The sequence below is a fragment of the Helicoverpa armigera genome, chromosome 4, assembly GCF_030705265.1.
Source record: "Helicoverpa armigera isolate CAAS_96S chromosome 4, ASM3070526v1, whole genome shotgun sequence".
NCBI classification, from domain to species: Eukaryota; Metazoa; Arthropoda; class Insecta; order Lepidoptera; family Noctuidae; genus Helicoverpa; species Helicoverpa armigera.
The window spans coordinates 6,339,035-6,364,510 of NC_087123.1; the positions used below are offsets into that span (position 1 = coordinate 6,339,035).

Here is a 25,476-nt window from a genome sequence, read left to right on the forward strand (position 1 = left end):
GCAGGATTATACTAATGATTTCATTCACACGTATTTAATTCAAATAGTGTTTTTCTTTTCTTTGAAACTAACAGTAGCAGACTATTCACATATTAGCTAACCTATAGTGTACGGCGATTAATAAGTGAACCGTTTTTATCAATAGCCCATTATTTGCGTGAGACGATGATCAAAAGATATCACGTACGAAATATTTTAGCATAGACTACAGAAATTCTTGAATAACAAAAAAGTATGCATTATACATCTACTTATGTGAATAGCCAGACTTATTAAGAAACCATTCTGATTTTGTATTTGCTATTCTGTCTGTGATTGCTCAATTAAACAACCTAGTAATAGTTGCATTCTTCTGCATCATCTTCAAAAATGTTACGATTTTATTGATAGACTGGGGCCAAAAGGTGAGAGTTATGAGATGGACAGGTTTGCAATACAACCTACATTATAATTTGGATGTTGCAGACTGCTTGTGAATATTAAAAAAAAAAACTATCTTAAAAAAAACTTCGCAATAAAACATAGCCTCAATTCTGTATAAAATTAGAACTGTCTTATACCAACGTAATTATGATTCACTTATAAAATAAATGTCAATATTATTTATAGTCGCCTAGTAAATTGCATCTTCAGCCGTACGCGTTTTGTGCAGACCTTTAGAAGATCATTGAACTTGTGCCCTTATCGAAACAATGCCTTTATTAATTTATTTACTAAAATAAAATAACATTTAAACCAGATCACCTGCTGGAAACAACTCGTTCTTAAAATAAGTTCGGATCATACTTCATGTGTGTGCACATTCACTTTGATGAACTAGGTATACATACATTTACGTACAAGCTGTGTCGGCCACATTTATAAGGAACTAATATACGTCAACGTTATTCTTAGTCTTATTGCTCATACCTAGTTTTAAGTTTTAGTGCAAATAAAATAATATGACACAATCACCTATTTATTACTGTCTGCTAAGATTAAAAGCTTACGAAAAAGTCGTTAAATATTAAGGCTTGATTGATTACTATTGCACATTAAGAATTGGATGATTTAGTTCAAAGAATTACATAAATATACCGAGAACAATATGCGGAGACAAATGGACACTAAACGGAGAAAGTAAAATTGTAACATAGGATGTCTCGAGGCGTTTTGCTTATGTAAGCTTGTACTAGATACAGTTGTAAAAACTGTAATGGGAATGTAGGTTTAGATACCATGCTTACTGTAGGTAGGAACTTTGTTCTTCGTTACAAAGTCTGATGTCCCAGCACTTTGATATAGTGATGTCTATCTTTTTTATTTCCCTTGGACTTTATTCGTGAACCAACCTGTCAAGGTGCAAACAGTCTGCAAAATAAAGCAGAGCTTTAATCTGCAGAAAGCTCTATTTTGCTCTCACCTCGAGCGGAATCCAGAAGCAATAATTACCAGAAACAGGTCCTATAAATTTCCTGTAAATATTGTTTTAACTTGTGAAAATCTAGTCTATTCATTTTTATTCATATTAGAGGGTTATTCAAAGAAACACAAGTTCAATTTCAAAACTATTTACCATAAAACGCAAAGACCATCAATTAAGTGTCTAGAAGGAAATGTAGTCTAGTTTAGACAAAAATGTAAAAAGAAACTAGTAGCATACCCACCTATTTACCTTAAACGTTAGACCGGCAAAGCAACTAAACTTGATCGTATACTAATGTCTAGTGCATGCTTGCTTGATTTTGTGTAATTACATATTTCGAAGCTGTATCGATAAGTTAAATAATACGGTTCAACAATTCACTAGTATCTTTGTAAGTTCAAAGTACTGTTCATTAATACTTTTATGATTACTTTTTATACCTTCTTTGATTTCAAATTTGAAGTTCAGAAATTAGTGCATATTTATGTACCTACTAACAACTTTTTTTATTTTTGGGTTTTTAGTTAAGGCACCAAAGAGTTTTCTTAGAAGTATCTTCGTATCAAGCTGAACCTACCTTCTAGTCTAGAGCCTACATACCGTTGGTTTTTACTTTGAGACATCGATATACATCATTCGAAGTTGCTCTAGAATATATCTTCGTCGAGGCTATCTTTTTAGCAAACAACTTTTAATGCATCATGGCGGAATGTGGGTCGATCGAACGGCTAGATTGATGAATCAAATTGTTGGCATTAGACTTGGATAAAACTGTTGCAAGACTCAGATCTACGGACATCCATATACAATAGCCGTTTCTTGCAGCCTTACCCACGACTTTGGGGAACTAAAATGTATACTAATTTCCCATAACCGGATAAAATTGGTGTCTGCAAATCAGCGATAATGTAAGATTGTAATGACTTTCTTTATTATACCTCTAATATAAATGTACATTATTTACACCAAAAACGTTTATACCGAAGAAAATTGTGTTCAAAACAAAACTGTATCAGTAGATACACCTAATATAAACGTCATTGATTTCACAACAAAAGTGAGAGGAGGAACGCTTCTCCGCGCTATGCGTCGAACACTTGAACTGATCTTGACATTTAATTGAACTGATATTTCAATTTGCATCGCTCTGTACTGCACGCAAGGCGTATAAGAATTCGCGTAGTACTTTCTTTCTTTTTATAGGTATATTTATAGCAACATAAATATTGTAGACACTTAGACAGTTTAATTTACCTAAACACTATAACATAAAATATTAGTATATTCTAGAATGATTACTATCATTTCCTATTTCATGATTGAATACTCATTTACTTATTACAAAAACTACTTACTCTTAATACCTACATAATATATTATTATGCAAAGTTATTCAAACTACAATTGCAAGTATGATTACCTGCACTCTATTCCAGTTGTCACAAGATTTCAGGTCATTTTGACAGTTTGCAAAAAGAAGTAGTGCGAGATATAAACCTGTATTGAAAATAAACTCTTTTGCAAAAAAAGCGGGCACCTATGCGAAATCTTAGTTTTAAGGACTTTACGTGTATTTTAAAGGGTTTTAATGATTGTAGTGTGTTTCTAGCGTCAAAAGGGTTAGCCAAGCATGCGTGAGAGTGTATTCTAAATTTGAATATTGTAAAATTGCTAAGAAATTGGTTAAACCTTGTTTTGGACTAATCGCTGGCAGAATGTTCGTCGGTGTTTTGAAAAGTTTTTGAAGTGATTTTCAGAAAAATGATAATGCAGTTTTAATTAATGATTAATGTACCTTTTTGTTAGATCAAAACATTTTGGGAAACACTATGCATATTTGATAAAATTTTCACCTGCTCTAAATGGGCTATACTGATGATTGATGGACATGTTAAGAGTTCCGGTATTTTGGTGTAAAGCGTTCTATTGTTTAGATATTGTACTCACGTGTTTTAAAATATCGCTTTTTCATAATTAAACACTATAGAGGAGTATCAGTACCTTGGGTTGCGACAAAACCAATTTAAAGTAAGCAGTGCCGATCAAAACTCGTCTCCTATCGGACTTTGACATTTTTAAAAGTCTTGAAATTCTACAAAATACAGAAAATAGCACATAGACTGTGAGCACGAGGTCTTAAGGTCTCGTAATCACTGATTTTTAATTAACCTCGTCTCTTGGGAAACTCCGTAGACCTCTGAAGATCTATGAGTCTGAGCGTTCAAATAGCGTGTTTTCATCCCACGGACATTTTATTAAATAAACTTGCCTGCACCGAGATTTTCTGGCATCTACAACATTTTTCTGCTTAAATCATAACAATTATTGGCTATTTTCTCATTTCTTAAGAAACATACGTTTGGCCAATAATTTTGAATTCTTGACTCCCTTTCAGCCAAATCATCATTTACTTACCCGATACCTACGGAGTTATCGAGAGCTTCAACGCGGCAATATTTTGACTTTTTAGATAGCTTTAACCCTCATCATTTTTCATGTCGTTAATTTTAACATTTATCACAAAATTTGGTATTTTTTAAATGTTAAAGTCCGATAGGAGACGAGTTGTGATCGGCACTGCTTACTTTAAATTGGTTTTGTAGCAACCCAAGGTACTGATACTCCTCTATATAGTGTTTAATTATGAAAAAGCGATATTTTAAAACACGTGAGTACAATATCTAAACAATAGAACGCTTTACACCAAAATACCGGAACTCTTAACATGTCCATCAATCATCAGTATAGCCCATTTAGAGCAGGTGAAAATTTTAACAAATATGCATAGTTTTTCCCAAAATGTTTTGATCTAACAAAAAGGTACATTAATCATTAATTAAAACTGCATTATCATTTTTCTGAAAATCACTTCAAAAACTTTTCAAAACATCGACGAACTTTCTGCCAGCAATTAGTCCAAAACAAGGTTTAACCAATTTCTTAGCAATTGTACAATATTCAAATTTAGAATACACTCTCACGCATGCTTGGCAAACCCTTTTGATGCTAGAAACATACTACAATCATTAAAACCCTCTGAAATACACATAAAGTCCTTAAAACTAAGATTTCGCATAGGTGCCCGCTTTTTTTGCAAAAGAGTGTATTACTATCACAGGCGGAACTGACTATATTAAATAACTTCTAGTTATATCCTCAGCCTTGTATTTAAAGGTAGAGTAATGACGGCATAAACCATTGAATCGCATAATGCAGATGCCGCATAATAGCTATTGTCTGTGCAGTACTCTTGTCCTATACTTTACTATGCCTACTATCATCAACTACGTTATCGTTAAAATAACTGAAATACCAACATTCCATTAGGTAAGTTGATTCACTTCTAGACGGAGCTCTTTCAAATTCAAATATGCAAGCGCCTAGCGGTAATTTCAATATAGCTGGTTTAAACCAAAATCACACGTATAAAGTAGTAGGCGTTAGAGTGCACTATAACAGCGAATACACTTTCACAGTTTAATATAACTTGCATCGTTGCCTCCTTCCTCAATAATTGCCGTGGCCGATATTCTTTAAGGTTCTCTGTTAATTCTTACTCGAATAATATCGTATTTATCTGCATGATTAAATGATGTAAGGTTAAAATAATACGAAAATAATATCAACAACAGTTAGCTGTATTTTCTTAAAAATAATTCGTCAGCAACGAATAGACTAATCGTTGACTTAGAAAACGTAATATCACATTTTTATTTCATTTTTATACAACAGACATAACAATTTAAAATAAATAACCCGTAACAATAGCTTTTGGCCGAGTTCAAGACCGTGTGTCCAGTATCGTTTGATATGTTAACTTCGGTATCGCCTCTATTTACGCAGCTTTTGGTGGTACTTCTTTGTGAGACTTATCATCTACAGGAGCCTTATTATCTTCTAGTTTCTTTGGTGGGTCACTTGGAGAATTTTCGGATACTGTGGGTAGTGACTGAGCTAAAATTACAGCCTCATTTGCAGCTTTCTCTGCTGCTTCAGCAGCGTTACCAACAACTTGAGCTGCCTGCAACGCTTCTTTCGCAGCGTTCTTAGCTAACTGTGCATGTGCTATCGTGTCTTTGTCAGACATGTTATCTCCTTCTGCACGCTTTTTATTGATAGATTTTATAACCTTCTCCGCAGTTTGTAGCGCTTCCATAGCAGACTGAACCGCACCTTTAGCAGACTCTTTAGCGTCTTGAACAACATCTACAGCTTGTTTTGATATGTTTTGTGCTTCTTTTGCAGATATAGCAGGTGTTGGCTTCTCACCTTCCTTAAGTGTAGGCTTCTCGCCTTCTTTAGGTGTGGGCTCCTCGCCTTCTTTGGGTTTAGGCTTCTCACTTTCCTTAGGGGTAGCCTTCTCACCTTCCTTAGGTGTAGGCTTCTCACTATCCTTAGGAGCAGACTTCCCGCCTTCCTTGGGAGTAGACTTCTCGCCTTCTTTAGGTGTAGACTTCTCTCCTTCCTTGGGTGTAGGCTTTTCACCTTCCTTAGGTTTAGGCTTTTCAGCTTCCTTCGACTCAGGTTTCTCTCCTTCCTTAGGTGTAGGCTTCTCTCCTTTTTTAGGTGTGGGTTTGTCTCCTTCTTTAGGCGTAGGCTTTTCTCCTTCTTTAGGTGTAGGCTTCTCACCTTCTTTGGACTCAGATTTCTCTCCTTCCTTAGGTGTAGGCTTTTCGCCTTCCTTAGGTGTAGGCTTCTTGCCTTCCTTAGGTGTAGGCTTTTCGCCTTCCTTGGGTGTAGACTTCTCTCCTTCCTTGGACTCAGATTTCTCTCCTTCCTTAGGTGTGGGCTTCTCTCCTTCCTTAGATGTAGGCTTTTTGCCCTCCTTAGGTGTAGGCTTCTCACCTTCTTTAGGTGCAGGCTTCTCCCCTTCCTTAGGTGTAGGATTTTCATCTTTCTCAGGCATAGGTTTCTCGCCTTCCTTGGGTGTAGACTTCTCACCTTCCTTGGACTCAGATTTCTCTCCTTCCTTAGGTGTGGGCTTCTCTCCTTCCTTAGATGTAGGCTTTTTGCCCTCCTTAGGTGTAGGCTTCTCACCTTCTTTAGGTGCAGGCTTCTCCCCTTCCTTAGGTGTAGGATTTTCATCTTTCTCAGGCATAGGTTTCTCGCCTTCCTTGGGTGTAGACTTCTCACCATCCTTGGACTCAGGTTTCTCTCCTTCCTTAGGTGTGGGCTTCTCACCTTCCTTGGACTCAGGTTTCTCTCCTTCCTTAGGTGTGGACTTCTCTCCTTCCTTGGGTTTAGACTTCTCACCTTCCTTGGACTCAGGTTTTTCTCCTTCCTTAGGCATAGACTTCTCACCTTCCTTGGACTCAGGTTTCTCTCCTTCCTTAGGCGTAGGCTTGTCGCCTTCCTTAGGTGTGGGCTTCTCTCCTTCCTTGGGTGTAGACTTCTCACCTTCCTTGGACTCAGGTTTCTCTCCTTCCTTAGGCGTCGGCTTGTCGTCTTCCTTAGGTGTGGGCTTCTCTCCTTCCTTGGGTGTAGACTTCTCACCTTCCTTGGACTCAGGTTTCTCTCCTTCCTTAGGTGTGGACTTCTCTCCTTCCTTGGGTGTAGACTTCTCACCTTCCTTGGACTCAGGTTTCTCTCCTTCCTTAGGCATAGGTTTCTCGCCTTCCTTGGGTGTAGACTTCTCACCTTCCTTGGACTCAGGTTTCTCTCCTTCCTTAGGCGTAGGCTTGTCGCCTTCCTTAGGTGTGGGCTTCTCTCCTTCCTTGGGTGTAGACTTCTCACCTTCCTTGGAGTCAGGTTTCTCTCCTTCCTTAGGCGTAGGCTTGTCGCCTTCCTTAGGTGTAGACTTCTCGCCCGTCTTTGACTCAGGTTTCTCACCTTCCTTAGGTGTGGGCTTCTCTCCTTCTTTGGGTGTAGGCTTCTCTCCTTCCTTGGACTCAGGTTTCTCTCCTTCCTTAGGTGTAGGCTTCTCTCCTTCTTTAGGCGTAGGCTTCTCTCCTTCCTTGGGTGTAGACTTCTCACCTTCCTTGGACTCAGGTTTCTCACCTTCCTTAGGCGTAGGCTTCTCGCCTTCCTTAGGTATGGGCTTCTCTCCTTCCTTAGGTGTAGACTTCTCACCTTCCTTGGACTCAGGTTTCTCTCCTTCCTTAGGTGTAGACTTCTCGGCTGTCTTTGACTCAGGTTTCTCACCTTCCTTAGGCGTAGGCTTCTTGCCTTCTTTAGGTGTAGGCTTCTCGCCTTCCTTAGACTCAGGTTTTTCACCTTCCTTGGACTTAGGTTTCTCTCCTTCCTTAGGAGTGGGCTTCTCTCCTTCCTTAGGTGTGGGCTTCTCTCCTTCCTTAGGTGTAGACTTCTCCCCTACAGAGGCATTTTTTTGACCTTCCTTTGATTCAGGTTTCTTACCTTCGTCAGATCCAGGCTTTTTACCTTCCTCAGATTCAGGCTTGTTGTCTCCCTTATTAGCAGGTGATTTAGACAGCTTTCCATTCTTAGTGGCAGACTTTTCACCTTCCTCAGATTCGACCTTTTCACTTTTCCCAGATTCTAGCTTTTCACCTGAATCGTGACTCAGTTTGTTGCTTTTCTTAGATGCAGATTGTTCATTGTCTTTCTCATTGAGTATTTCGTCTTCTTCAGTAATTGGTTTTCCGGATTCTTTAGGAGCGGACTTTTTGTTATCCTTGCCTTGCTTTGGCCCTTTTTTCGGTATCTTTTTTGCAAAATCTCCGTTTGGTGGCGAAATACTTTCAATTGATTCCGATTCTGAGGTTTCTGCTGGTAGAGTATCGTCAGATTTAGATTTTGAAGAATCTTCTTCACTCTCTTCTAATTTTCGAGAAGATTTGTGCTTGTGTTTGTGGGAGTGACTGGATTCCGCTGGTGGTTGAGGGCCAAGGTTGATATGGTTTCCAACAGGTCTAAACCCATTCTCGTCTGCAATGTATCTGTAATAGCAAAATAAAAATATTTGAGTACAATACTTCATTACTTGCATATAAAAACCAACATTTAATTTAATAATGCCGTATAAAAAAATGTTCCGTGTTTATTTTTAACACCGTTTTGTCTTACTGACATTTCGATGCAATATAACTCTATATAGTTTTGAACAGTACTTTTAAAATCATCCAAGCATAAGTTTAACCTTTAAAATGTCTATGAATACAACATGCACTAGTACATTGTTAGATACGAATGTACTCTGTACCTATGGGGGGGGAGGCATATCAGCAATTTTTTACATATCCTCCAACCCCTTACAGGATTTACTAAGGTTAAAATAATTTTAATGATTAGTAAAATGTTAAATAGAATAGTTAAAAAGAAGAATGATAAAAAGAAAAGTATAAAAAACGTAATGCGAAAAATCATATTACTGCCTATCCCATTTAAATATAAATTACAAAATGCAATGTGCGCCTAAATTATATTGACATAAGACTTACTTTACACTGATGAGGGTGCCATCTGGTGCTGTGTAGGAATATGATCCCTGCTGCACGTGGATCTCATCGCTGTCGTCATCTTCACCCCCCTCGTTACTGCAGTCACTGTGTTTACGTGCTTCCACCACTTTGTCGAAGGAGGTTTCTTCACGTTTGATACCGTTCCCGGTTTCATAGCTGGAAAGTATGTATTAAGGATTAATTGATGGGTTACTTTTTACTTTTCGAATGCGATGTCCGGGAACGATAGTGCCATAGGAGATCTACATGTAATATTACAGAAAAATCAATTATCTACTGAATGATTAGATGAATAAGGTGCTTCTGATTAAAAGTAACAGCGTTCTCAAAATTCTAAAAAAAGTAATGAATAAGTGTTCATAAAACTGTAAAATCAGAATCTTGATTGACCAAATGTATTATCTAATTACCTAAATTTATATTTTCCATCAGCTTCAAATTCCTCGGATTGTGAAACTATTGGAATCACTGTTGGCTGTTGCCTTTCTGGTGGAACCTCATCTGTGGGAGGTGCGGAAACCACACAAGCCACCACCGAACACAAACAAAATATTTTTAGTAACATTTCTATTCTAACCACTCCTGATTTGCACTGAAGAGTGATACTCCAGAATTGTCGCCCACCTATATGTAAGAAACATTATTTACACTATCCTCCCCCCGCCTTCCGGAGGAGCGAGCCTCACCGGACGCTAAATACTTCAACCTTAACGCTTGCCTGATGTGTTCTTCGGAAAATTGCACAATAACTTAGGTGTCAACAATAATACATAATCGGTATCGATTGGGTGCGATTAAATCATATACCAGTCCAAAAATGGTTTATCTCGCTGAAAAGGTACCAAATTTAGTTTCAGAAACACATGCTACAAAATGTCAGTATTCAATAATGAAAATACATATCAATTTATTAAAAACTGAAACTGAAGGACTAACATGATATTGACATTCGTGTTTGTTTGCATACGTCGAGTTCATTGTCGGGCATATTATTTATAAAAACATAAATAAATACGATTCTAGTCAAACCAGTGAATAGATTACGGATAATGACTTTACCTATTGAGTCATCTTCATTTGCTGTTATAATCGCGTGGGAGAAGGATTACTTAACGCAATTACTAATTTATTTAAAATGATAATTTACTTATCCATGTTATCGATTAGCTTATTATTAATAACTCACAGTGTGTCAAGTGCGGCATTAGCAAGAAATAAACGTGTGCCTCGGAGACATATACAGTTTACGAGGTCTTGTAATTATAATCATAATCCAACAGCAGCGACGAGAGTATATAATCCGATAAATGCGTACGAAGATGATGAAGACATAAAAGCAAAAGATATGGAGAAGAGGGCTGTAAGGATTAATGAAGATGTCATGAATCTAGTAAGCAAAGGAAAAACCCTAAATCATGGGGCCTCGTCAGGGAATAATCCTTTTTACGACATGTTTCCGTTCGCTATAGGTAAAGATTATGAAGAAAACGTCTATTTGAAACCGAGAGCGCGATCGATTGTGCTACCGGGAAAATCTTACATATCACGAGGACCTGACATAACTTCCGAAACGATGGAGAAAAGAGGAAGGAAGATAAGAAGGAGTTCATACGTAAGAAAACTGAGAGTGGACAAACGCCAATTGTCTGCTTATATTAATGAAACAGAAAAAGTTTTGAAATCAAACTCTGAAGATGTGGTTAATGAAAATTCGGTACCGAATACGCAAAATTTTAAACGAAGGAAGCAATTGCGTGATCCTGTCGTTCCAATCATTGATTCAGAAAACTACGTTTATTCACATTCAGGAAACTTTCATTACAGGTATTTATACATTTAATCTTGTATTCAAACCAAATAATGATTTTTTTTAATGTAGGTAAGTAGGTCAACTCTGTTCAGTCTAGGTTACTGGGAGTTTTATTGATACCAGGCTAATTAAAGTCAATTATTGCATTGGAAAAAGATCAATGTCCAAATTCATGGGGACGTTAGTAAATCTTCTCGTACACCTGGCAAAGAAAACGTTGCCCGTTAGTTTTCGCAGAAAAGGGAACTTTAGAATGTTTTGTGGACATAGCCAAAGTCAAAAGTGTTGGTAGTGATTAATTGAATGATCATGTCTTATAGCTACGAAGGCGGTGATGGCACGAAAGCTTACGAGAGAGGTGAACTACGAAAATCCAATGGTGGTGCCGGAAGTGCTGTTGAAGGAAACTTTTCCTACAAAGTGAGTAACCTTCAAAACATTTAATATAATAGATTTTATTTTTTTAATATGGGTAACGTATTGTAATGTATTTGACATTCATCTATTCCTAAATAATTCATACTCTGATATACGAATAGTCATTGCCATTAACACTGCCGTAATAAAAATAGATAGTTCCTTGAATTGATAAGTTATGTCGACGTAAACTTTTGCTCGCTTTTTATGCTCTAACGTATGTAGTTTTTTTCTGATCATTTGTTGAAAAAACATTTCCTTGACATTTGTGCAAACTAGCAGCAAAATTTTCCTATTAGGGTTACAATTCCATATAGTATTAACATAATTACAGTAAATAACAACACATAATTCAATATCAAAGTCAGTAGTCTCACTGTTAGACTTTTTACGATTTCAGACTTTCAAGATCCATAGGTTCCCTCAAAATATTTTTCTTTACCTTTACTCAGTCATTGGCGTCCAAGACAGACTTAGAAAGAACATAATATCTTGGAAAGTTACATTTTCACTTGCCGACTTTGGTAACACTAGACAACAATTTAATAAATAAATTGACACTTATTTCAGGGTAAAGACGGCAATGACTATAGCCTATCATACACAGCTGACGAGAGGGGGTACAGGCCAGTAGGAGATCATTTACCTACTCCTCCACCGATACCCCCGGCCATACAACGTGCTTTAGCCTATCTTGCAACAAAACCCACGGCAGAACCAATCACAGAAAGGAATCTTGGAAGAAAGTTAACCCTGAATTCGCAAAACGGTGAGGAAAACGATCATTTGGTTTATGTTACAGCCTAAAGGTTGAGGTATGAGGCATCCAAATTCGTTATAAAAGGATTCATGTTATAATAAATTGTTTTCAAAAGAATGGCAGTTTTTTGAGTTACCTATTTATTTTTATATAATAAAGCAATTGTTTTTCGGCAAATAATAGCAGGAAATAATAGTATTCATCCTTTTCCATTTCTATTGTCACTTCCATTATCTATTGCATTGCATAGTTTGCATTCACAATTCTTCTATTATAGTAGAATTTCAATGTGTACTAATATCTATTTTTCTAAAACTTGGATAACGTAGATATAAAACCGTTTACACTAAAACAGAGACCCTTCATTTTTATGTTCATAAGCTAGATAACCTTTTAAGAATAAGAGTTAGTTTTATTGTTTAAATATTACCGTTACAATAAGTTTAATTGTTTTTACGATCGTTGAGTTTAATTTAAATTCTGCAATGAGCTGAACAATAGGCAGCACTGCATTAAATACAGTCTAAAGTGGGTTGTTCACATTTACTAGTAAAAGTAATTATGTCGCTATAATTTCCGTAAACAAGATCCAGTGTAACTTGGGCATTCAGAGTACGTAGGTATAGGTATACTAAAACCGTAATAACAGTTTATATTTATATATAGAAGTAAATCAACTAGGTAAAAGGAAATAATCACGGTAATACATTAATTTGTACCAATTGTCTATGCCTGTTACGTGATGTTTCATCACCGTCGATAGCTCACATTCATAGCCTATCCAGTCATTCAATCGTGCTCGATCTATAGATAGAACACATTGTTCTATGTTCTCATCATTGACCTTGGGATAGACGCTCACTTTTACAAACAGGTTGTTCAAGGAATGCCGTACACCAAGTACTGTTGGAACCACTCTTGCTTTCTATTGAAATGAATATTTTCACTGACATTTCCTTATGCAATCGTTCGCTTGTGTAGGTTAAGAGCGAAGAGTTGGGTATGTTCTCTTTTGTTATAAACTACTCGACAGTCGACAATTGTTACCTAAGTATAAATATTAACAATAAAACTAATGAGCTGTCTGTATCATTGGCTTTCGAATGATAAAAAACTTAGCCATAATCAACGTCAACATAATGTCGTTATAACGCTAAAACAAACGACAGTTGTTTTAAATATCTGCTCCTATTACAAGCTTGACTTCAGTCCTAGTACGTACACTGCTGCCGTTTTTAGGATATGATAAATATTTAGCACCCATATGACATTTGTACCTATCTGTAAGTTTCATGCTAATGAAAAGTCACAGTATTAGGCTATTGTCTTGTCTCTATAAGCACATTAAACCTTGATATGCCTCATAAGGATAAGAAAAATAGTAGGTATGTACCTTGAGAAGGATGTTGTTGTATACTTGTCACATTCCTCTCTCAGCATTGATGACCAAGGAGAGGTAACAATTCATATCAGCGAATAGGTAAATGGAGATGAGGATTGTTATTTTATAATTTTAAACAATGTGCTATTGTGAAAGGATCTACGCATAACGAGTATACTATGGTCCAATAAAAATCTAATTACTTTTTGCAATGCATCTTTGGCACTGATTTTGCTTTTATTTAAATAAATATTCAAACATTATACGTTAACTCAATCATTTTCTATCACAGTTCAGTCATTGTACATTCTTTTTTATATGTTTTTTATTGCTTACTATAATATATTGTTAAATGTAAGTATGGTTTTGCAAACAGAATTTAAATATGCTTATATTTCGTTCAAATTATTTATTAAAGATTTATAAAAAAAAATAGCTTATCTGAAGAGACTGATGATGCATATAATGCACAAAGAGATCTTCTTCACTATAAAACATTTAAAATTAGACATAAACCAACAAAAAAGGTTAATAATAAAGTTTGCTATAAGCATACAATTCTCTTTTCAAAACTATACGAGTATTCGTGGGGTGACAGGTACGTGGGATGCTCAGGTCGTCAGTGCATCGGTCAGGTAGATGGTCGCGGGTTTAGTTTCTGGTGGGTGGTGGTGGAGGCAGGGTCGCAAGGTAGTCGAGAGCCTTCTGGATTGCTGGCGGGATTGGCGGGGGAGTCGGTAAGTGAGCGCCCTGGAACACACAATGGAGACTTTAGGACTTATCCACAATTATTGCACCTTCAATTATTTCTGACGAAGAAACATTACTGTAAGTAGCTATTTAATGTTTCTAATATTGTAGGCACCATGTACTAAAATATATTTTACCAACGGTTTCCTTATGGTAATCAAGTCGAATAGATACAGGAATATCAGATGGCACTTAAAATATATTCTATTTTCAAAACACACGAATTTTACATAAATTACGTCAGCATGCGTGTTTTAATAGTCTATTTTTGCTAGGATGACCGAACCATCTGACAAAAAATCTCTTCACTAAAGGTTAAGATGGCTGTATTCCTACATTCTAATACATTACTGTAATAACCTTGATTGTTTTGTTGTTTCGTATTTATCATTTGCTTCGCTATTTCATTGCAGATGCGTGACAAACTGAATTAAGAAATGGATCATCGTTAGTGAATTAGTTCCTTCATGTAGTATGAAATCAGTTCATGGATTTTTCTCCTTGCAAGAACTGAAGTAATCAAATCAAAGCATTCAAAATTTTATTCTATACTTTTTTATTTATTTTAGTTGAGTCTCAGTTATCAAGTAGATAATATTGATTATATGGAGCGACCAACCTACCGTTCCACAGTTCTATTACCATAGAGCTTGCTATTCCTTGGAAAGACCGGTAGTCACGGCTTCTGAATTATTCTGACTATTTGTGGCGACCTCTATTAACAAATGACAGATTGATATAAGTAATTAAAAGGAAAATCACCTCTGGTTTGAAACCGTTGTCATCATCGGCGATATAGTTCAGGCTGATGACAGTGCCATCTGGTGCCGTGTAGCTGAAGGCACCCTGCGAGACAATGACGTCACTAGCATCGGGACCAGCAGCCTTCTTCACGGAGCCAGCCTCTTCAGCTTTGATGCCATTTTCAGTCTCGTAGCTGGGGATAACATAGACAAGATTTGTATATTCAGCAACAAATAAAATCTGCGTTTAATCGAACAGTGTTAAAAAAATGCCCGAGTCATCACTATGATAGATAGAATTTCTTAAAATAGTAGGCAATTGTTTAAGTTGTCAGGTAGATACAATCTATGTCTCCGGAATGAATTCTTCGAAGTATTGTGCTCGACACTGTAGGCTCTAATTTTTCGGCCCAATACCGCGAATTAGTGCAATTTGATACAACACAATTTATTGTGACCACCCAGCATTGTTACGAAGCCTTGATACAGTCATATGTCGCGATATAAGAAGTGACAGATCACGTTAGAGCTTATTACTACTAATTTTCTTTATAATACAGGGATAATTTTATCTGTAAATCCTGAAAATACGTTCCTACAAATATAACTTATGATACCATTACCTAATTTATTCTTCTGTAATACTAGCTCTTCCGTGAGTAAATACAATGCAAGATGTGCAATAACAATATTTGCATATCGAAAAAACAAAACACAGTCGTATCTTTTTTCTTTGGAATGTATATTTGAATCTTATAGTCGTCGAGTAACAATACAGTTCATAGCAAATAACAGTTATAGGTCGCCATTGATGCGTCCTTTCTCATGTTTGGTGCGAATCGAATGTTAAGAATTTTTATTGTTCGATCAAGGTTTTCACGCATCGCGATATCACAGCGGTGTGGCATATCTTAAAGGGAATTAGAAGGACCTACCTTTGCATAAAATAGATACGAAACTATGATGACATAGTGGCATTAAAATAAAGAAGTTGAATAAAGCGTCTGGTTGGTGATGGGTTTTGAAGCTATATTAAGATAGCCTTCGTTCCATATTGTCAATGGAAAATTCTTATCATGGTTGAATATTGTTTTAAATGCTTATTTTCTGTGTCTTAATAATCGTCATCGTTTGTACTTGACCTTTTATAATGACCTATTGACGGTCAGTGCAGGGGCCGAATCAATGATAGTGATGTCGCTAATGTAGCATAATACTTTAAGTGGCGTTATGTAATGCTGAAGCTGTAGACTCAACAACGTAACAACAACGACTTGGAAAAGTGAATTCACACCTCGTTTTGATCAATGACAAATGGATGCATAAAATATATTGGTATTTTAAGATTTGTAGCCCGAAATAGCTGTAGTCTGTTCCTTGTTTCAATTTTAGTCCTATAAACGAGCCTTGACCATTGTATTAAAAATATACATATAGGATTTTCCAATCGTAAATTCAACGATCCCTTTCGAAATAGACAATTTTGATAAAAAAATATAGTACAAGTGCATAAACCGCCTTTGAATGTAGTGTTCTAGAATTTCAGGGACTAGACTGGCCCAGACCAGAAACAGGCTGAAACGGCAAGAACAATTCCAGATCGTCATACTTTTGTGTCAATGTAGGTAAATCAAACTTGTGTTTGTTCATTGCCAGTGCCTAATGATTCGCTACGATCTTCAGCATACAACATACAAGATGTTCGTGTTACCTACAGATTAACGCGTGGTATAAAGGATTTTGTCTGCCGTTGTCGCCACTGGCAAATATTTACCACTAACTTTGCTTCGTAAATATTTAAATGTGTTATCAATCAATTTATGCGATTAGATCAATTTATCACCACATGTAAAGCTACGTTTCTGAAAATTCCCGAACCGAAATAGGTACATCACATCTCAGGTTGATAACGCGTCTCAGAGCAGGTTGAAATTGAGAAATGTTGGAATCGTATAACAACCAGACAAATCACAACAATGTACCGTAAATATAAAAAGAGTATGCACTAATTCCTAAAGGTGTATCAGGGTAAGAACACTTCCTTTACTATTGTTAGGTAAAATGGAAGTGCCTTTCGGAAAATTAACTGATGTTTCTTAAACAATGAAACTGTTACGTCATTTCCTCTACTCTACTTAAGTTACAATCATCTTTAAAACTTTGAAGAAAATTACTTGTAAATTCATTGTTGAATTATTACCCTCTAAAGATAATGAAGTGGAAACGTTACCTGAATCTGTAAGATCCATCTGGCTGCTGGTCGAACTCTTGTGAGAGGATTGCTATGACTTTGTCGGCAGGCGCTTGCGGTGCTGATAACGCTACTGCCACCACTCCCAACAGAATTACTACCCTCTGGAAATAATAAGAAGAAAACTAAATAATATACTGATTTAATCCATTTATTAAACGCCTGATAAATTCCATACAAAAATTCCATGACTACTTTAAGTTGTCAATGTATTGTAGTATCGCAATCATTGCAGTTATTTTGAAAGATGGTTATGGAAAATAACAAATTTTATTATGTTTTCAATGCCTCACACTTCAGTTCAGCTATGTGTATAAAATATGAAACGCCTTCTAAACACTCAATGCAAGCTATGCTTTATTAAAATCCAACTATTCTAAAACAGTCAGGTGCTTATGTAAGTATCTTATACGAGGTTATAAACTCATTAAAAACATTAGACCGCACATAAAGTTAAGTGTCTTTTAGCTTACATCAATATAGTTAATACTAAGACACAAGGTTATAGAAGATGCTCGGTGACCTAAAACTACAAGGACATTGTATAAGACCTTTAACTATTCTTTAGTCTATGCCTGTGTCGTTGATAGATTTATAGCCTGTTCGTAACTAATATCAATTTCAACATTATGCACTCACAATCCAATTAAACTATAAAATAAATTGTAATTGGATAATTTATTGGTGATTCAGATTAAGTGTTTTTTAACTTATTTTAGTTTTGGAATCTGTGTTGAACTTTTGTATTGAAAACTTTTGAGTTTAATTTGATCTACGATTCGCTTCCAGCCTTATAAGGTAACGGTTAAATTAAAGATATGATTAACGTTTAAATTGCTCTTAAGTTTTTTGTACATTTAAGTATTAGTGTTTTGGTATGTGATATTAATTGGAATTCATTTTACAACCGAAACAGATATAATGATAGCAGATACATTACTGAAAATAAAGAAAGGTTCTTTTTTTTTTCTTAAAGTATACAGTAAAAGTATTTGTTTGAATTAAAAATAATGAAAGGATAATTAAAGAAACATGCACTCTCTCTTATACCTACCAAAACAAAATGACTTCACACTGCGTGATCGATAGCCAAACAATTTTAGGTCAGGCACGCATCCATAGCCAAACAAACTAGTTGGTCGCTAATTGTCTCCACAACACAAGACAAACACAATTAGCTGTGCTGCCTAGGCCGTTTGTGGCACGCGGCCTTCACGCGACTGTCATGCGACTACCGCACGCAGGGTTTAGGAATATGGCTTTAATATGCTAACCAAGATATTTTAGCAAAACTTAATAAGCACGCTAAATAAGGAAACTTTTAGGAGAACTTAACTGTATACATAAAAAATAAAACAGTTGTAAAACGTAATTTTGAGGTAGGTAATTAAATATCATGATAAAATCAGATTTTCGCAAAAGTTGCTTGAAGTAGTTTTGGTTCCCTAATTTCCCAGAAAGTGCTTTAATTTTGTTATCTGCCGACTTAATAGAACATCGCAATATATCACAAAAAATAAAGGATATAATAATTAATCTTATGAACTGTTTCCAGTTTTTATAAGTACAACTTGAGATGATTAATTTTGTACAAAAAATGCATCAATTTTAATTATCTTTTCGACTTAATTAAACTGGTTTAAGATAAGATTATACATTTTCGCATGCTGAGTGTCTATTAACAACATAGTTAGTCCATAATGATCACAATGTTCCGACTCATGTTGGTTGAGTATGTACCTTGTACCGCACATTTAATGAGCAATTAGCATCGTTGTTACTTAGTATATGTCCCAATGGCGTCGTATTAAGGCTTAGAAGTTTCGTTAAGAACGTGATTATTTTTTTCAGAATATATATAAGTACCTACATAACACACAATCAGTTGGTTTAAAAGCTCGTTTACACCATTTATCTAATTCAGCACTTGTGATTAAAATTATGCAATAAATGTTTGGGCTTTACATCAAACCACCTATTGTCAATCACTAGGGAAATCATAATGTAACAAATCATGTAAGCTTTATACCAAGACCATGATAAGGTTCATGCTAATATCATAAACGAAATATAGAGGCAAAAAAGTGCTTAAAAAGATAGGTTGCTATATCGCCGCATTGGGTCACTAGGTAGCACAATGTATCAGGCCAGGGAAGGTTTTTCGCACAAAAGGTTTCAACAATGTAATTTTAATTATTCTTTTGCGTGTGTCAAGAGATGTCTTCTTGTCAGCATAACCGAAGACTTACTTTGACTAACCAAAGCCTTTAATCAAACACAAAAATAATTTGCAACATTTGCGGTTCTTCTCATTATTGCGTTGGTATCTAAACTTTTTATAATAAGAACTTTTTTGCAATTCTTTTTTTGAATATTTCTTTGGTGAAACGTAACATGATAAAAGATTAATGGCACATTACATACAGTCGTAGGTAATATTGACCTATTGTGTAAAGTAAAGATTGCGCGTGTTACTTGTCTGAGCTAGTGTTACGAAGGTTGATATGCTTCATGGATCATTAACACTGTCTAGTTAGTAACCGATATGGTCACATGAAACTTAGGCCTGGACGATTAGTTTGACTTGTTACTGAATGGGTTTGCATTATGTACAATTCCTACATAGATGTTAATTCTTATGCATGAATTCAATAAGTTTCTACGAAGATAAGTTTAAGTTTTCTGATTTTCAAAAGAGAGTTAATAAGAGCTATTATTTTCTTGTAAATTAGTTGTTGAAAGTCTAAAAATATTAATAATCCTGCAGTTCATTCTGTTGTAAGTAGGTATATCTTAACTTTATAATAAAGGGAAATGCAAATCTGCAAATTTTCATCATCTTCAAATCGATGTTTTATAGTCATGCAAATGTGTCGAAATAAATTGCATCATGCATAAGTTGAAGCAAGCCATCCATGTATTTAGTCTTCTCACGGCCTAAACAGCCTATGAGCAATGAGTATTAGGGACAAAATAATTTATCGTATTTTATGCAAATGAATGACGTTTATCGACATCTACTGAACATGCCTGCCACTAATTCCTATTACGTAAGCCTACATCGGTAGCTATAACAACACAATAAGGCCTCCTTTGTTAAGTAAATCATGAAAACTATAATCCTGTTATCAAAAACATTTATACATATTAATGAAATTCATTGAACACGAAAATCTGCAACTAAGACATTATCTTCAAGTTTCTTAGCTTCTGTACCTACTTATTGACCAACATGCAACTACATTGTTCATAACAACATTTCAGCACTAACCCAAACTGCCCACTTAGATACGCGTACGTTACAATACTACAAAAGATTTCCAAGTCGCCGTTTGTCACCCACAAACTATTCTTAGCACCGCCTAAATACCTATGGATGCTGCGGTATGCAGATGTCGGCACCACAGCTATTTTGCAAGTGTATTGAGTTGTGGGAACATCTCATAGAATTCGAGAGTTGCCTCGGAAACAATGTACTACGTGCAAAAACAAAAGGTGTGCACCTAATTAACTGCTCGCACACCTCCGCACGAATCCAGGCACGGACTTAACGAGACAAATTAGCTTATGGTCAATATATTTTCTTTATCTTATTAACAGTATTTTTTTTCGTTTTTATACATGCTTCACATTGGTTTATCAGTAAAACATAATTACATATTCTATTCTGCAAAAAAAAAAATACCTACTACTAAAACTGTGACTATTTACTTAGTCCAAACGGGTAATTAATTTGAACAAATAAAGTTGTGAATATTATCTGACCTAAATGAATGACCCTGTCAAGCCGTATCCTATTTTCTATATTTTACATAGCAAATTGTTATCAAATAATATATTTTAGTCACGGTAATTTACAAACTCGATTGTTAAAAAAATAAAAATACGGTCATTTGAATAAATAGGTACTTTTATTTTATTAATGGCCAGTGATTTGATATAAAAATGCAAACATTGGTCTTTGTTTCTTGTTTTGTGACAGTGATGTTGAAATCTGATCACTTTATTTGATTTTTAGTCTACCTAACCCATAATTAATTCCTTTTTTATTTTTATACATACTACATTATTCATTTAATTATTACTTTAAAAATTCTGAAAAAAAAGTTTTTACAAGTTTTTTATACATTCTTCTTTTACCAAGAATGTATACCTGGTTTATAAAAACCCCATGTATAGTAAAATGAACAATAGGAATAAAGATTACCAATGTACGGAAAATAATTTCGATAGGCCGCGAACAAGTGAGGCCCAGCCTAGCTCGTAACCGCACCGAAACGAATTTCACTAAAAGCCGTTTACATGCAAAAATTATTTTCTAAAACAGAAACACTCCTAAGAATAGAGTCTCTTGAGATTTAACCTGTATTTTAAAACTTCTGCCTAGTCTGCCTAGCCTTTTCCCAACTATAGCTTGTTTTACAAGGAGCGACTGCCTATCTGACCTCCTCAAGCCAGTAATCCCGGGCAACCCAATGCCCTTGGTAAGACTGATTGTCAGACTGCGAAAGATTATGCAAAACAAAGAAAGCCTTATGAATCGATCATCATCATTACATACTACATCACGAAGAAAACATTCTAAAACGAGGAACGACTATAAACATCAACGTCTCCGCCCTCGCAATTGATAAATAAACGCGATAAAGTCGTACCTAATAATAAATCTGCATAAAACGATGGCACGCTTGTCACTGAGGTAAACAGCACAGATGTCGGCAAAGGTTACGTATTGTGGGTGCAATAAATGCACGACGCATTGCATAAGGAACCTATGACCTATGCACCCACTTTGGAAACGTCCTTAAAAACCAGATTAATTTAAAGAAGATGTACATAAGCCCTTTGGCCTTAAAAACAGGTTAATTTAAAGAAGATGTACCAGGTTTTAAGATATTTCTAAACGAATTAAGTGGTTAAACAAGATAGAAACGGAAATTTTCAGCCTCATTATCTGTAATTATCGAAGGTTCAATTAAAGTTTGTGGCCTTTTTGCCATACATGTTCGTCTTTAATTAAGTATCTGTACGATCTATGAATGATCCTAAATGCATGTTTTTACTCAGTGTTAAAGGTTTAATTAGACAGAGGACAAACTTTTTACTTTTTCATGTAATCTAAGGATCAATATATAAAAGAAATATGAATCAAACATCAAAACTTATTTTCTTTCCTCTATTGAGTTTTAGTGACTTTAAATAACACGCTATTGTTACCTCTTTATTTATTTTTTAACTTTGGGCAACAGAACAATATATTATTGAAATTAACATAATATTCAAGGAAACAATAACTAATCACCAACGGAAAATAACAAAAACATGGTTTATTGGTTTATTAGGAGGTATTAAATATTAATAAATTACCTTATTTGTGTGGCCAAAACATGGGCACAGTGAATTCCAAGCTTCCTAATAAGATATAATCAAAAATAAGACGACCTACCTGCAATGTGGAGACCTTCTTCGACTAAATGCTAAAGATGCAACATCCTACCGTAAGGGTCAGGAGTTCACATCCCAGCATGGGTTATAATTTATAGAATCATTTAAGTCCGTTTAAGGCTAGGCTAAATTGTTTTTACCACTTGAAGTCTCTTTAAAAAGAGCAATTTATTGAGACAGCAATTACCCATCCTTAATCCTAAACCAGAAGAAACTTAAGGAGTGGTAAATAATGTTCAGGACTGAAAATGTTACTGAGTACAATGTTAAAGCCAGAAGATAATTACAATTATATTTAAGTAACCGATTAAAAAATGTATTTTCAGTCGTGCTAGTTACCTGATTTGAATTTTAATATAGGTTCTTTTTAGCATCGCGAGTGCCACTAACAATAACACTAATAAGCTGGTCATTACAGAAAACACAAAACTAACTGTTAATATCCCACAATTAACTTTAAATAAAATTGCTTCAGGACCGGAATGAAAAAAGAAAAAACTGTTTTTAAAACAAAATATCAGTAGGCCTATCACAGATAAAACTTAATAATATAAAACAACTAAGACTCACCATTGTCATATCGAAGCACTTGAAATTCAGGATGAGCAAATGTGATAATATCCCATGTGGTTTGGTCGGCGGCGAGTGCGCCCGATTGTACTTACTCGTCTAATCACCTGTCCCTTATATAGAGACGCGGATTTGTCTAGCCAATGCACGCGGCCGGGGGAGCCTGCACTAGGTGCAACGCAGGGATGTACTTAGGCCTACGGTTTAAGCAAGAAAATTAATATTACAACCAATTATCAACGTTTTTCAGAAGCTTCTTTTTGTTTAGGTAAAGCAATCAATCATGTTAATAGGCTCGGTGGTCCTCTTCGTTGACGTCTCAAATGTTGTGGATGACAGGCTGATTTGCGTAAGTTTGTTGCGTGTCTTTTGTGCGGTTTGGACAATGCGTGTTTTTGTTAGACATTTGCGAGTCTGATTACTGAAGTGTCGATAGGTTCTGGGTAATATAATATGTGATACGTTCATACTAGTAAAATACTGTGACAGAAATTATGATTTATCCTCATTATGTACGACAGTATGCTAGGTCAGGGATAGAAGGTACTACACAACAGTGCTTCTGATCATTAAAATAATAAATATAGATGAGCTATATTCTACAACAGGTTGCACATCTTTATCGGTAATAAAGTTTATTTTACGACTTAATTAGGTATGAATCCATTAACAATAATAATTATGCTCTCCATGCATAGTTTTAATCGGTCAAAATAAAATAAAAACTGCATTTATAGCTACATCCCGCTGTGTTTTCTGACATTTCTTAATAATTTTATGGCCGTTTGTACCATTTTAGGTTAATAATTATTAAATTAGTACTGTCCTAAGCTACTCGAACACTATAAACGCCTCATCAACTCACTATTGTTTAAATAAGTTATAAATACTTGATTAACATTAATTTGTGTAGGCAGAATACAACGAAACAAACGGAAACTAAATATTCATTATGCATCAATTTGAATGATGTATAAGGGCCTTGGTTCGTAGAGTTTACTTTATTGACTATTTTATGGACACAAATAGGTATTATAAACATCATTGTAAAATGTTTATAGCAGTAAAAGGGATTATAGATATTTAATTGCTAATAACATTGATAGGAAGCTTGTTTTTTTTTAACGAGCGATAAATAAAATCAAATATATATAAAATCAATGCATTGTCATGCTACACTACAAAATAACAACTTATTTTCATAGACAAAGAAATCAGCCCTCTCCAAATTCGTTCCTGGGTGGTAATAAATGGGCAAAAATAATATCGCATAGATTATATGAGTTATAGGGAATTTGTCATGCGTGTCACATAGTCCGTCCCTTTGTGGTAACATTATCTCGTTCAATGTACAATAGAATAACTATCAAGAGTCTCGTAAAACGATGGCCAACCCAATGCTTAAATGGTACGCACGCTTTATGTCAAATGCATTGCAAATTGCGCCCGCGCCGCGAAGATGCCACTGCGCTTGGCATTTTACAATTTTATTTAAACTAAGGACTTATTAACTGCTTTGACACACCAACACACTTACATACGAAACGCGCATAAAGTAAATATTCGTTCGTTGGTTAGAAATATTTACACATATATTTGCAACTTTACTTAGTTTAAACTAAAGAGATTTGGGAAATATGTTTAAGCATGTACATTTATGTACAATGCTCCTATTTTTATCGTTTCTTCTTTCAAAGTTCTATAAACTTTCAGTGATAACGCTTATTATTTACTTAGAAACTTTATTATTTACTTAGAAAACTTTTGGTTTTACGTCTTCAATCACTATCTGTCAATATAAAAAAGTATTTGAAACAAGCTACGGAGCTTAGTTCCTACCATTATCAAGTAATTGACCATAAGTGCATATTAAAAGCATTCGCAAGATAATTTTTATACAAGACTCGTTAAGTTAGAACTCTAAAGGTATTGTTTATTGGACCATACGCTTATATTGTGAAACGATATATGTCGTTTCTAATATGTCTATTTCCGTATAATAAGCATTAAGTTCAACTTTCATGGGCTTTTTATGGTCACTTTATGACTACATTATGAAGCCAATCTTGGGTCTATTAGTCGGTACCAATTTGGAAGGGTCAACGAGTTTTCGTTCTACGGAAATCATAAGTACAGATTTCATTATGGTCTGGTGGCCCAACAGCGCTAAAGCCAAGTAAAAAAATTTATTTCCTAGATAGCACTAAACGAGCCATTTAAATATAAACATTATATTTTGTGTCAAAAAAGCTCTGAATAAAAATACCAGGAAAACCACAAAAAGGCCTCTAGGATAACCATTTACTTTGCATAACTACCAAACTAGTTTAGTCTTCAAAGGATAGGTAAGTAGGTATAATTAGTACCAGGTATTACGAGTTAGTTATTTATATGGGTAACTGGAAAAGTCATTCTGATAAAACTTTGTTTGCTAGTTAGTTTTTTACACTTATTAGCTTGAGATTTTTGTCACCGAGCAGACGTGGCGTCATCATCATCAATCATCCCTTACTACCGAATTATTTC

General features: G+C 35.2%; 3 protein-coding genes across 3 annotated transcripts; 1 reads left to right on the forward strand and 2 right to left on the reverse strand.

Moving 5' to 3' along the window:
* Nucleotides 1–5,033: 5,033 nt before the first annotated feature.
* Nucleotides 5,034–9,440, reverse strand: LOC110384108 (proteoglycan 4). The gene is made up of 3 exons (XM_064034114.1): nucleotides 9,234–9,440; nucleotides 8,803–8,979; nucleotides 5,034–8,301 (listed from the first exon to the last, which is right to left on the reverse strand). Exons 1-3 carry the CDS (start codon nucleotides 9,386–9,388, stop codon nucleotides 5,241–5,243), a joined length of 3,393 nt encoding a protein of 1,130 aa, XP_063890184.1. The 5' UTR covers nucleotides 9,389–9,440; the 3' UTR covers nucleotides 5,034–5,240.
* A 440-nt stretch (nucleotides 9,441–9,880) lies between these two features.
* LOC110384197 (uncharacterized) lies at nucleotides 9,881–11,927 on the forward strand. The gene is made up of 3 exons (XM_021345351.3): nucleotides 9,881–10,647; nucleotides 10,954–11,053; nucleotides 11,621–11,927. The coding sequence occupies exons 1-3, from the start codon at nucleotides 9,959–9,961 to the stop codon at nucleotides 11,855–11,857; spliced, it is 1,026 nt and encodes a 341-aa protein (XP_021201026.3). The 5' UTR covers nucleotides 9,881–9,958; the 3' UTR covers nucleotides 11,858–11,927.
* A 1,463-nt stretch (nucleotides 11,928–13,390) lies between these two features.
* Nucleotides 13,391–23,104, reverse strand: LOC110384204 (endocuticle structural glycoprotein ABD-4). Its single transcript, XM_021345357.3, has 4 exons — nucleotides 22,951–23,104; nucleotides 16,915–17,039; nucleotides 14,704–14,878; nucleotides 13,391–13,941 (listed from the first exon to the last, which is right to left on the reverse strand). The coding sequence occupies exons 1-4, from the start codon at nucleotides 22,957–22,959 to the stop codon at nucleotides 13,843–13,845; spliced, it is 408 nt and encodes a 135-aa protein (XP_021201032.2). The 5' UTR covers nucleotides 22,960–23,104; the 3' UTR covers nucleotides 13,391–13,842.
* Nucleotides 23,105–25,476: the final 2,372 nt, after the last annotated feature.